We start from the raw sequence: 14,434 nt of genomic DNA, 5'->3' as shown, positions 1-14,434 counted from the left end.
GTTGTATGGGCATGAATCTTGATGGGTATAGTCAACATTTAGAGCCAAATTTTTGGAAGGTCATTTCAGGGTCACCCAGGGGTCATCTAAGGTCAAATTAATAAAATTGGTCGTATAGGCATGAAACTTGGTGGGTATTGTCACCATTTAGAGCCAAATTCTTTAAATGTCATTCTTGGGTCATCCAGGGGGTCATCTGAGGTCAAATTCAGTCTGCCCTAGAGGTTTGAAACTTTGTATCAACCTTTGTGTGCCAAATCGCTCCCTTAGGTGGAGGCATCACGGTCGACGCTGTGCGTCGAACCTGACATCCAAGAACCGCTGTCCATCTAGTTTTTATGCAAATTTTGTATTTCAACATGTTAATGTTTTCAGACTTCAAACTCATTATTAAGTCTATATAGTGGAAATTTGTTAACATGAAGTATCCTTATAAATCACTATGTTTTTGTGTAACAGAGTTCGTGTTGACAAGTTTCCACTGTATTGTGCTTGAGAGCTATTCCAGTTGAAATCCATGCACCCCATGTAGCATGTATAACCTCATCTCCCATCACACAGGGAGTGTGAATTTCAAATGGGTTACCTGAATGAGTGACGTGACTTTATTTGAAATCTACACCTCCCAGTGGTGTAGCCATGAAAAGGGCGGGCAGTTGCCCCACCAATATTTTGTTCTGTTGGTTCAGACTGGTTCAGTCGGTTCATTTTGAGTCATGACTTTGACCTTATTTCACCAATAAGGACAAATCCAAACATTTTCCTTTCCTTTTGGGTCTTGAGGGGGGAACATGAATTTTTTTGTTGAACCAGGATGGGGATTGTTAAGTTTTAAATGGAGAAATTCAGGAAAACAAGGGGGGAATCCAAATTTTGAGCGGCGCGAGGGGGAAACACAAATTTTTTTGTCGATATATTTTACAAAACGCCCATTCCCCTTGCCGTAAATAATGATCGGTCCCTAATATTGGCTCAATGCCTAAAGTCATAAATATACTAGTCACACTGAACTAGAACTAGCCCCATTCACAAATTTAACCATGGTGTGCTGCTCCGCTTGCAGACAAGTGCAAGCGGCATGATGAAGCGTCACGCCGCTCAGCGGCAAGCGGCAGAAAGTATGAAACCAGCATAAGGGTGCTGCTCCGCTTGCAGACAAGTGCAAGCGGCATGATGAAGTGTCACGCCGCTCAGCGGCAAGCGGCAGAAAGTATGAAACCAGCATAAGAGTTAATGAATTCATCATCTGATTAAAGAAATTAAAGGGATTTAAAAAAAGTTCAAGTCCACTAGAAACAGGAGCGTAGCAAGAGCATCAGGGGCCCATGGACAAGGAGTAGTACGGGCCCTTAGGCCGGGATTTACCTTATGGGGTCCTGGGCTAGACCAAAATTTGGAGGTCCCAAATTCACGCACCGAAGAAGCCAAATACACTCAAGTCAGTGGCCAAGTTAGGGTTTGTGTAGAGGTGGACTAACATATTTTGTTTGGATGTTACTAGGACATTTGCGCGTAAAATTACAATTTTGCCCTATTTTAGTCAAATACATGCCGTTATTGGGGTTAAAAGAAAGATGCATAGGGCAATTTGGGGCCCTGGACCTGAGCCCATCTGGCTCAATGTTAAATCCGACCCTACTCTCCATTATCAGCCTTAATTTTCGCTTTTGTGCTCGGGGCCCCTGAACCCTCGGGGCGGGTGGACTTTGTCCACCCTGTCCCCCCGCTTGCTACGCCCCTGACTAGAAATAGCTAGAAATGTAGTGTGTGCAGCCATTGAATAACACAGCTATATATTGACATGTTGTCATGGTACACAATGGGTTATTCCTGTTGAATTCCACACTACCCCTGTGGAAGATTTTGATAATATCTTTCACAGGGGGAGTATATATTTTAAAATGTAATTGGTCAGAGTTAATCATTTTGAAAACCATACTCCCCCTGTATTGTGACTTTACCTATATCTTTCACAACTTGGGTGAGTATTTGAAATGGAAGTTACCCAATTGTCTATTCTATTCAAAACTTATACTCCCTCTGTGGAAGACTTTAGCTAAATCTTCCACAGGGGTAGTGTGGATTTTAAATTCTTAGTCAGTGGGAGTGGTCTAGTTCGTAGACACATAATCTGATTGGACAATCACATGATTTTGGGTGTAGATGACCCCACGTCATCATGAGTGTTGATAACGCGTAACACGCTCATAGAAGTGCGCGTATGTATTGCTTTTTATGCGTAGACGCAATGCGGAATACTCACACGCGCTAGCAGTACGCGCAACAAAAGATGTGAAGTTGTAAACAAGTTTCGTTCATTTTAGAAAAAGGGGAGTTTATATAACGGTAACTTAATTTTTGCTTTAAAAAATAGTTTTACAGTTATTAAAATAATATTTAACTGACTAAGAATGAGAATAAACGAAAGGAATTGCGCCGGCATCTATATACTTCTCAAACTATTGGACCTGCCTGTCGTCTATCATAGGTAGAGGATAGTCATAATAAAAATTCCTATCATTTATTCTCTAATGGAACAGCCCAATCATGCATGTTAAATAGATACATGGACAATTGCTTATATCAGAGTAACCAAGCACCTTGTAATCCATGTGTTGCAAACCATTATGAAAACTATTTGTGTGAGTTAACTCTCCCATGATGGAAACCAAAACAGAATCTGAATCTATTATCTTTGTACATTCATCTTGTATTTACAGATCATTGTTATTTACTAATTTGTTTGTATTTTGGCATTCATTGATCATGCATGTGGGTGTCTTTGGGTCGGGTCGGGGGAATACTCATGTTTGGTTTGGGTAAGGGTGTGCCGCTGAGAAAGCATAAGATCCATCGCTATGCCAAAAATTAACATTTTGGGTGAATTTACTGCAAATTGCCGCCAAAGTTTTTACAATGTCTCCCAAAATTTTCGGCCAATTTTGGTTACAATTACGCAAAATTTGGTTATTTTAGGAACAAACTTTGACAGTAATTTTGGAAAAATGACTCATCCTTATAATAAAATAAATAAATTATGAAAAAGGTGTCATTGATATACCAAATGGTCGAAAATGTAACCCATCTTTGTGCACATTACCATATATGGTCATTTGTACGTAGTACCCCCGGGCTTCGGGTGCAGTGGAGTAGATACAGAGAAAAATATACTAAACAAACCTGTTGCTATGAAGTGTGACCATAATGTTAAAATACTCTGCGTGCTAGCCATAGGCTTCAGCATAAACAGATATTTTCTCAAAATACCAAGAGCTACCTAAAGAACCACTGAACCAATACTGGGCTTTTCTGTATTCGTTTTAATGCATTTTTCATTCCAAATATGGTCATGAAAATGTACAATTCTGACATTTTTGAATTGAAAAAAAAAATTTAACTTGTCATCTGCATTTGACAACCGCATGTAGCTAGAGTCGTCTTAACTGTCTCGAAATTTAATGTCATTCAAATTTGTGATAAAATACATCAAAATAGGAGGCTTGCTGGAAAGTGCTTTTTAAGATATAGATTTAAAATAGACAGAAAAAAATAAAGAAAATCACAAATCACAAGAAGTGGGGATGGTTTTTCACGTACAAAATATGAATGCCTTGATCAATTTTAGCAAATGAGGTGTCATTTCAAAACTTGCAAAATGCTTTCAAAGCAGAAATACTGAACTCAAAATTGACTTCACTCGGAAATTCCCCACTTTGATGTGATGCGTCACATTTGTAAAGATTAAGTAACAATACAATTTTGGATCTGCCTATACAATGTAGCAATGTATTGAAATACTCTACTGAAATAATGCTACCATTCCCATAAAGATAATGATACCAAATATGCCTGTCTTTTTTTTTTTATTTGATTTGTTTGGGTTTTTGACAACCCTGGATAACCCAAGAAAGCCTCTATTGAAGCTTATTTCCATTGGGGTCCATTTGAACACCGGGACAGGTTGGGAACAGTCAGGGGTTGACACCCTACTCTTTTCGAAACTGACTGCGAGATACATGTACAGGTATAGCTCTCCCATGGGGGGGCAAACTGATTTGCAAGTGGGGCAAAATAACCAAGTTTGTGCAAAATTGCCGCAATAAGTGGGGCCCCCATCCTTCGTGGTGCCACTGATGTCATTCATTTCAAATTTTATTTAAGATTGTGTAATATTCTAATTTTGAATCTGCCAATGCAATGTTGGCTATGTTGCAATGTAAATACCATATTTCGTCAAATAAACGCCCCGGGGGGCGTGACATTTTCCCAAGGGGGGGGGGGGCATTTATTCAAGGTCAATTTTAGAACGATAATTCCTGTTAAAATCATTATGTAAACTTAAAACTCACGCTAAAATGACGAACTATGAACTAGAAACACTGACTTCTGGTTCGCTTCGTTTCCAATCCAGATTTTCGCCAATTATTGATGTTATTATCGACCATGTGGGCAATTTGGTAAGCTTACTACACAAGATAGGATGGAAATATCGGCATTTTTGAAACATCTTGGTTGAAAAAAGTGGTGGGGGCATTTATTTGAGGGGCGGCCGACTATTTGACGAAATACGGTACTCTACTGAAATAAAACTTCCATACCCTAGATCTATAGAGATGTAATAAAGATAGGTGTGCTCACAATTTCTGAAGGTTTTTTAGGGGGGGTGTTGAGGGCTAGGGGAGCGAGGTCTCCATTAAATTATAGTTAATAGCATTTAATAATTGTACTTTATTATCAATGGGTGCAAGTTTTTAAACATTGATGGAGTTATGAGTCCACTTTCAGCTGAGAGTATCAGTGGCACCTCCCTACCAAAAACAAACCTGAGTACGCCCTAGGTTTCCATGGCTTTACAATAGACAGGAAATGACCACAAAAGAACATGAAGTTTACAGCAAAATTTGGCAAGGCCTGTACTAGGTGGATCCCGTACTTCACACTAAATCACCTTATTCAATCTTCTGCTTGAATGGGTATTTGCTTTTGATGCCTACTTTAAACCTTTGCATACTGGCCACACGCTTAATGACAAAAAGTCAAGTTTTGTGATATTTTCTCAAAAATGTCAAAAGCTATCTCATGTAACCACTAAACCAGGCTTGTTTGTACTCATTGTAATTTATTTTTCATGCTGATTCGAAACATGGTCATGAAAATGTACAATTCTAAAATGTTTGAATTTTTAAAGAAAATTTGAAATTTGTCGACACCGTGTGGAGAGAGTGAAATCTGGTCTGTTGCCAGTCAAAGTGGTAGTGTTTGTATTGTCTTTATAGTTTTTCTACCATGTGGAACGTGATGCAGACAGAAGATGTTTTAAATGGTCTATGGTAAAACAATGGGAAAATGATTTATAAAATGTGATGTGATCAAGCAAAATCAGTCAGAAGTTTGAAATACTGATTTTGAGATATAGCCAAACAAAGGAGGTATTTCATTTTGTTTCCTATTGTTTTTGGAAACTCTTCAACTGCTCATATCTGTTGAACTGGTTGTCCAAATTCAATGGGTTTTTCTGTAAAATGTAGCTTTGCAAATGCTGTTTGCAATCCTATAAGAAACTGATAATTGTATATGTCTGACTTTGGACTGATTTTGGTTCATCACACTACAAATATGTGACGTGTCATGTCAAAAGGAGACACTTTTGGGCAGATCATAAATGGAGAAATAGCCAAAAATCTGCCGGTGGGTAATTTTTTCACAATTTAGGTTTATTGCGAATTTGTGATGTTATTAATGCTAAAAATATTGTCTGATAGTTTCAGACCGGAATATAACTGGCATCTTGTAGTTTTTGAGACATTTTTCAAGTTAATTCCTACTCTCAACATTGTCAATAATATTTTTAAATGCCGCTATCTCAATTTCCAATTTTATAATACCATAACTTTCGAACTCAATATCTTCACTTAGGAATGTCCGATTACATTGGGGAAAACGGCGTTGTGGAGCAAAATATCTTTATATTTAATTTTAAGATATATGTAAAAACCTCAAAATTCATAACCTGCCCAAAAGTGTCTCCTTTTGACATGACACGTCACATATATTTATTTAATTGTCTGTCTCAGTTAAGAGGGTGCCTGCCCATTATGTTAACAGACCATTCATTATGTCGAATATACAGTAAGATGTGGATTGTGGAACGTGATTCAGACAGAAGTTATCAATGTTATTGTTAAACAATGGAAAAAATGATTTATAAATATATTTATTTAATTATCATTAGGGAGTGTTCATAAATGGGTGGTTGGAAAAGTTGGCACCTTGGACACAAAAAATTTGTTGATCCCCCTTTTTAGGGTCTAAAAATTTGTTGATACCCCTTTTTTTAGGGTCTAAATTTTTTTGATCCCCCTCCCCTCTTGTCTATAAGGCCCTCTATTTTTCCAATTGCTGCAGATGCTATTGTATTTCCATCACACATTTGTGTATGCAGGCAAGTGCACACACAATAGCCTAGCATTGTGGCCATCCTATTTTAAGTTGATAAGTTTCTATAAAAAATGTCATTCCAGAATAAAGTGCTACGACATCGCAACACAAGTCATTGTTTCTTCTGATTGTTAATATGGGTATTTAGAAATGCTCAATATCTAAAATACCCCCCCCCCTTTTTATGACCCAAAAACTTTTTGACCCCCCCACATTTTCCAACCCCCACCAAAGTATTTATGAACACTCCCTAAATAGTAGGTACCTGCCCATTTATGTTGACAGTTCACTGTCGAATATACAGTAAGGTGTAGTATGTGGAACATGATTCAGACAGAAGTTATCAGTGTAAATTAAATTAAATTATTTGGAAGTGTTACCTGCCCATTTATATTGACAAATCACTATGTTGAATAAAACAATGGAAAGAATGATTTATAAAATATATTTACCGTATTTCGTCAAATAGTCCCCCCCTCAAATAAATGCCCCCCCCCACCACTTTTTTCAACCAATATGTTTCAAAAATGCTGATATTTCCATGCTATCTTGTGTAGTAAGCATACCAAGTTGTACACATGGTCGATAAGGGGTGGTGCAATAATTATGTGTACCCCGGGGTGGTGATTTCTCAAATTGGTCTACCAAAAACTGCTGCCCTCCCCTTTGCCCCCCTGTGCCAAAAACCTTTGCCCCCCCCCTTTTGATGTGCAAAAAATCTTTGCCCCCCCTTACACATGCAAGTTTTTTTGGAACCTGAATTTAAAACCTTAAATTGTCTTATCATATAGTGCGAGCGCAGCGAGCAGGAAATTTTGCATATTTTAACGTTTTCCTTCACCTTTTTAGGGCATAATATAGAAACGGTACCCAAAATATCTGTGCCAAAAATTGCGTGCCCCCCCTTTCGACCTGCCAAAAATCGCTTGACCCCCCCTTTCGACCTGCCAAAAAATGCTTGCTCCCCCCCCCCTTTTGGTCTGCCAAAAACCTTTGCCCCCCCTATAATTCACCACCCGGGGTACACATAATTATTGCACCACCCCTAATAGCGTCAATAATTGGTGAAAATCTGGATTGGAACCCCGGAAGTGAACCAGAAGTCAGTGTTTCTAGTTCATAGTTCGTCATTTTAGCGTGAGTTTTAAGTTTACCTAATGATTTTAACAGGAATTATTGTTCTAAAATTGACCTTGAATAAACGCCCCCCCAGGAAAATGTAATGCCCCTGGGGCGTTTATTTTTGACGAAATACGGTATTTAATTATTTAATTATTTAATTATATGTCACAGTTCAGAGGGTGGCTGTCCATTATGTTAACAGTTTTTCAATCGCTATGTCGAATATACTGAAAGATCTTGCATGTGGAACGTGATTCAGACAGAAGTTAGCAATGTAATACAATGGGGAAAAAAATGATTTATAAAATATATTTATTTAATTATTTAGAAGGTACCTGCCCATTTATGTTGACAGTTTGCTATTCTGTTGGTCGGCATGATGTCACAATTGCGATAGATCGCTTCTTCCCATCCGTTGCTTTTGCAGAGGTTTGGCTGTTCCATCCCGGCCCCTCGGACACAAAGGGGACATTTACTGTTGCACTCAATGGGGGAAATCACAAAACATGCCATAAAATAAATACCTCTTGTTGAAACAATTCCAAAAGTTTGATTTCGTATCAGAGAAATGAACTTTAAATAATTACCAAAGACAAGGCAAATTGGTATGAGATAATTGACTTGAACTGAAAGGCCCTGTACAAACATTCGTGTGTCCCTTTTGACAGACGTGAGAAATGGGTTAACCGACCGAGAGAATGTCAGTAAGGTTAGCTTTATTGATTACAAAATAAGATTTGTCAAGGAGTGGTTATAGTGATATTTGACATCCTTATTTTATAGCTGATATAGCCAAAGCCTTCGACACAGCGGAGTCGGTGTAAGATTCATGATTTCTGACACTAGTAAAGGTATAGGATAGAGTCCGAAGTTTTCCGTTTTACGGAAAACAGAAAAAAATCACAGAATCGGAGGTACAACACGGAAAATGACATTTTGTATGACGTGACAAAATTGTTAAAATAAATGTTAAAAACAATCTTGAGTTGTGTGTGTCAATTTTTATGATAAAAATACTGTTTAATAACACCAAAATAAAGGTATATTACCAAGGCATGAACCCCCTATCCATCCAACCATCGTAACAGTCGGCCTATCATGAGAATATTCCAATCAGCAGAGCATATTGATCGCAATATTAACACTTTATTGTGACATTAATATCATTCATAATCATTGTTTATATATTTTATTTAAGCTTTATTCATAAAACATGGATTTACAAATTTTACAACACAGATTACAACACGGAAAATTTATTTTAGAAAACGGTAAACTTCGGACTCTAGTATAGGATCTCAAACATGGCTCTCTCAGCATATACAGTTCCTTTAAATAACAGTGTGTTCTTTGTATAAATCCTTTTTGGGGGCCCAAGTAATTTACATGTTCGAGGGTTGTCTGAGGGGTAAAGATAAAGAGATCCCATGCAAGTAGGCATCATACACTAATTGAGCCCAAAATACGCTGGCGAAGTTACGTAATAATCGGATTAACTACCATAGCAATAGGTGAAAACAATTTTTGAATATACCGTGCTGCACTGATACGTTCACGCAGTACCTCTTCATTGAACCATATCATGCTGATTACTTGCACCTGTAAGATTAGTATCTTTGAAAAGACCAGTATTGTTTTCAATCTATGATTGCAGACATACACGGGCGATTAGTGTAACCTGCTTGTACATGTAGTGCAGCGTGATATGTTCAAAATAGTTTTCACCTATTGCTATGGTAATTAATCCGATTAATTACGTAACTTCGCCAGCGTATAGAGGTAAAATTTGCAGTTTACTGGGCCAATTTTTAATTTTACACTAATTTAGCCCAAGACATTAAAAGATGGCAATTTGTATTTCCCACTATTGGAGGGTTAGGGGTTGAACATTACATGGTGGTTGGTTTTGGGTAGGTTGAAATGTTCTTTTTTAGGTTGATTAGGGATTTCTGGAATCATTTTTAAACTAATGAAATTGGTCATTTGCTTGGAATGTCAAAATCTTTTACAGTGGGAGTGGGGTTTTCAAGTAGAACAGCTAGCTTATTGTGGCTCATTGCATTTGGAAAACAAAAGAATAACAAAACATTCCCTGCAAGACCTGCATTATTATTATTGCCATAGTGCTATATAGTGTATTGAAATGGGACAATTTCATACCAGGTTGCATGATATCCATGAAATATGAGTGAAATTCAGTGTTGTTTTGTTTTAATTACCGTATTCGTCCGAGTATAGTCCCACGTTCGAGTATAATCCCACCCCCCATTTTTCGAAAAATTTCAGAAATTGTAAAAAAAAAAAAAAAAAAAAAAAAAAAAATCAAGATATTTTGTATTTTTAATATGAAAATTGATAATTTGTATTCATGTCATACTCTATTAATGATTTCAAAATGCATTGAATTTGAATGCATTTTGAAATCATTAATAGAGTATGACATGAAAACAAAGTATCAATTTTCATATTAAAATACAAAATATCTTGAATTTTTTTTTTTTTTTTTTTTTTTTTTTTTTTTAGGTCAACCATGAATGATCCTAGCATCTAGGTCTAGGTCCAGGGATACACCAAAACCGGAAAAAAATAAACTTAAAAAAAAATTTTTCACATAAAAAACGGGTGGGACTATACTCGGACCAATACGGTAGGTAAATTTGTTAAATTTTGAAAAAGCAATGAAAAATGAGTACCCTTTCCTTGTTTTTGTATCTTTGTTCGGGTTTTTTTTTAATCTTTCAAAAAGTCCCTTTCTAAACCATTTTTTTTAAATTTGCACCCAGCCTGAACATAAGAGACTGACTGAATGTTCTCAGTCATCCAGTTGTGGTAACATCAAATGTGTGATACCATCACACTTCATCAGGCAACTGACCATTCCAGCGTGTCCCGGGGTTTATTCTCATCAACTTGACATTCCCAGCAGCCAAAATTAGAAACTTCATTGTATTGTTAATACCAACGACACTTTAATGCAACTCAGTGTCAATAATATTAGAATGTTTGATTGTGCTGTCATGCTTAATAATGATCAACATAATGTTTTAACATTTTCTAAGTTGGCCTAACAATAGGAAATATAAAAATAGAGGTTATTCACGTTACTCATGTGTGACTTCTAACAAAAGGTTCCCATAGTATTCCTCATTCAAACCAATTCAATGCATGACCTTGGAGTTACTTGCACAACTTTGAAGTGTTACGTGTAATCCGATTATCACCATGTCAACCAGAGGCGAAGCCAGGATTTCGGAACCGGAGGGGTAAATGTACCGACGGAAATATTTTTTACCGACGGATGTTTAGAATTGTAGACCCATTTTTTTTTTTTTTTTTAAAAAAGTGAAGAGCCAAAAAAATAAACTATATCCATCAATCCAATGAACATTTTAACATTTTTTACAACTTTGCCCTTTTTCTTTTAAGCACTGTAAAAAATAGTCAATTTGTTCCAGCACCAGCCCCCCTGGCCCCACTAGTTACGCCACTGAACTGGATCACGCTTTTTTTCTCGGATTGACTTGGAACTCTCTGAGAATTTTACTAGGGTACATACTACTATTGGGATAAAATATCAGTAAGATCGGAGTATGTTTCGCCCAGGCAGTAGATTTTCACAAAATCCCTACTTATTTGCTATTTCGTACTGTATAACTCTATATAGAGAGAAATCAGTAGAAACAACCAGGGAAAAGTAGGCATTGAGATGACATCATAACCAATATTAAACAATTTGGGTAGTTTGTTTAGACCCTCCAGAACATCACCAAATAGCAAGCAGTCTCCAATTGGTTACCATTATTTCTTGCTAAAGACATGTATGTAGTTAAATATTGAATGATACCCCTACCCATTAATATAGCAACTCAAATATCATTAATATTCAACTTACATATGTGTTTTTAGCAAAAATAATTAATGGTAACCAATTTGAGACTGCTTGCTATTTGGTGATGTTCTAGAGGGTCCAAACAAACTACCCAAAGTGTTTAATATTGGTTAGGATGGCATATGAATGCCTACTTTTCCCTGGTTGTTTCTACTGATTTCTCTATAGAGTAAATACAGTAAGAAATACCAAAAAAGTAAGGATTTTTTGAAAATCTACTGCCTGGGTGAAACATGCTTCGATCTTACTGATATTTCAGCACAATACTAGTATGTACCCCAGTAAAATTCTCCTTGAGTTTCAAGTCGATCCGAGGGAAAAAAAGTGTTTTTTGCCCCACTCTAATGCACAAGTCATTGACTATGGGATAGATTCTGTAGCGATTACAATGGGCCAAAGCGGGGGCCAACGATAACTAACGATATGGTTTTTTTTTTATCAATTTGTGTTCACTGTAATGTTTTACTCCGAAAAAGTTCTGAGAACACATGCGGGTAAGGACAATCAGCTGGCTGCAGCATAATAGAGAGCAGCCTTGGAACAAGATTAATCATATACGAGTGGATATTCATACGTAGTGGTAGATAAAATGATTAAAGAGTTTAACTTCAACACTACACTATTTTTTCGCTCACCTGGAACGTTTTCACTAGTTCGACTAGCGTCTTCAGCAGATGGTGATGCTGTGATGGTATCTTGTCTACGATCGGGATAACCTTCACTGATGACGTCATATGATTGACAGAATGACGTCACTGCCGGCAGTTCCAAATCAGCGGTCAGGGAGCACGTAGTCAGATCAAAAGGACACCAGATTGACTGGGAAAATGTGAAAGTGCTTGAACGGGAACAAAAAGAATATTCCCGCAGAGTTCTGGAAGCTATACACATAAGAACTCAGAAACCGAGACTGAATCGTGACAAAGGACTCGAAATAGACCCAATTTGGGACAACCTACTGATGCCCAGGGGGGGCGCCGCTACATCGTAACATCCTATGACGTCATTTGTCAGATCATATGACGTCATGTCAGGTTATCCCGATCGTAGACAAGATACCATCACAGCATCACCATCTGCTGAAGACGCTAATCAAACTAGTGAAAACGTTCCAGATGAGCGAAAAATAGTGTAGTGTTGAAGTTAAACTCTTTAATCAAGATTAATCATGAACTTACAGCATGTTCTGTAACAAAGCACAGTTCACCTTTTATAGCCTATACTGCTAAGTGCTACTGATAAGTAGGGTGGATATTCGTTCGGCCTCGGTAGGCAAATGTAATTGAATAAAATGTTGTTAACCTGCAACAATAGACATTATACATTTTGATATACCTAACTTTGACAGTTCTCATAATTTCGGGTTTTACTGTATAGAAAATCTATGATTGTCTTTTTGAAAAAGGACAATATATTAATGATAGATTTTCTATGCAGGATATTTTGAAAAAAATTCTTGGCGCCACCACTGAGGATCACAAAATACTCTTTTAAATGAAACATGATTTGCAGGTCTATAACAATATTTACAGAGGATTGAGAATAAATCGGGCCTGTAAAAATGCTATAAAAATTTTTTTTTACTTTCTTTTTTCTTTTCTTCATAGTTTGTCGGTATGTTTGTTTTCTTTACACAGTTGTGTCATTGTTCTGTTTCATTTTCCATCCCAGGCTCTCTGGTCCTATATGTCAGCCTAAATATGTCACATTTATTAAGGAATTTTAAAATAGCTTGTTGATTGTGCACTGCATTAAAACAATGAAAATGGGGCTTCAAGTAGTATTAACATAAATGCTTGCTGAGGGTGTTGAACATAGGCGTAGATCCGAGGGGATAAATCCCCCCAATATTTTGCCAGGGGGGTGGTCCATACAATCATCCCCCCAATGTTGATGCCTGTATGTGGGTTTCTGGCCAAATTAACCTCATATTTGGCCATTTTAGCCCCAATAGTGCAAAAAAAATTTCGTGCTTCGCAAGAGTTTATCCCAATTTTGCACCATATTTCAACATTTTAGCTTCAAAATGGCAAAAAAATTTCGCGCGCTTATTGCGCATTTGTGCCATAAACTTATTTTATCGCCAAAAGGTGCTGAATTCACTATACTTCAAGAATTTTTTTTCCAACCCCATCCCCCAATGTCAAAAAGAAATCTACGCCACTGGTGTTGAAAAAAAATGTTAATACTTGTTTAGGGTAGGAAATTCCACAAGTTTGTTATACTTGTTTAGGGGTGTATTTCCAGTCCTTGGATATACTGTTTATTAGGGTGCTTTTTGAAACTACATGGCTGTGCATGATACCCGCTTGTCAATGACCAGTGCACCCCCCCCCCCACCTTACCCGGACCATTGTCATCATCTTATTACAAATTGGTACCAGCTATCAGTTGCCATCACACAAACCAGAAATGTTTTTTTTCTGGGGAACATGCATCAGGCAACAAAGTGATGGGGGGGGGGGGCAAAATCAACAAATTTTGGACAAAGTAAAAATGTTCATAATTTTGAATTTTTACTGGGGGCATCTGAGAGGGAAAGAGTTCTGATGGGACGAGGGGGGCATTAATCTACTTTCCCTCACCCCGTCCCCATTGGTGCCGCCATTGAAGGAATATTTGTGATAGTTCTTGAAGTTAATCGTTATTTCATCTTGATGTAACCATATTGTGTTCTGTATACCTGTTCTCCTGCAGATTGTTAACTCAGCTATCCGCGCACAAGAAAGAAGTTGGCAAGTTTGTGATCGTACTTGTTGCAGAGTATATAAATGAACTACAGAAAGGCACTCTGCTTCCCTTTGTGAAGGTGAGTGTGTGAAACTAATTGCCACATTTTTTGTGGCTTACTAATAACAAATTCCTTTCATTTATTTGGTGTAACCTATACTTAATTTTTGTACAAGCTATCTTTTCAATTGAGGGGCTCATTAACTCCCAGTCTCCATGCACAATCGCTATGGACCACAATGGCCTCATCCCAAT

General features: G+C 37.3%; 1 protein-coding gene across 1 annotated transcript in view; it reads left to right on the top strand.

Moving 5' to 3' along the window:
* Window positions 1–14,434, top strand: part of LOC140170276 (uncharacterized) — a 103,915-nt gene that overhangs the window by 82,498 nt on the left and 6,983 nt on the right. The window contains exon 13 of the mRNA XM_072193644.1: window positions 14,147–14,258. Within this exon, the coding sequence (XP_072049745.1) occupies window positions 14,147–14,258 (112 nt within the window). The remainder of the gene's footprint in view (window positions 1–14,146; window positions 14,259–14,434) is intronic.

This window comes from Amphiura filiformis, chromosome 14 (genome assembly GCF_039555335.1).
Source record: "Amphiura filiformis chromosome 14, Afil_fr2py, whole genome shotgun sequence".
Classification (NCBI taxonomy): Eukaryota; Metazoa; Echinodermata; class Ophiuroidea; order Amphilepidida; family Amphiuridae; genus Amphiura; species Amphiura filiformis.
This window is presented reverse-complemented; position numbering and strand designations above follow the sequence as displayed.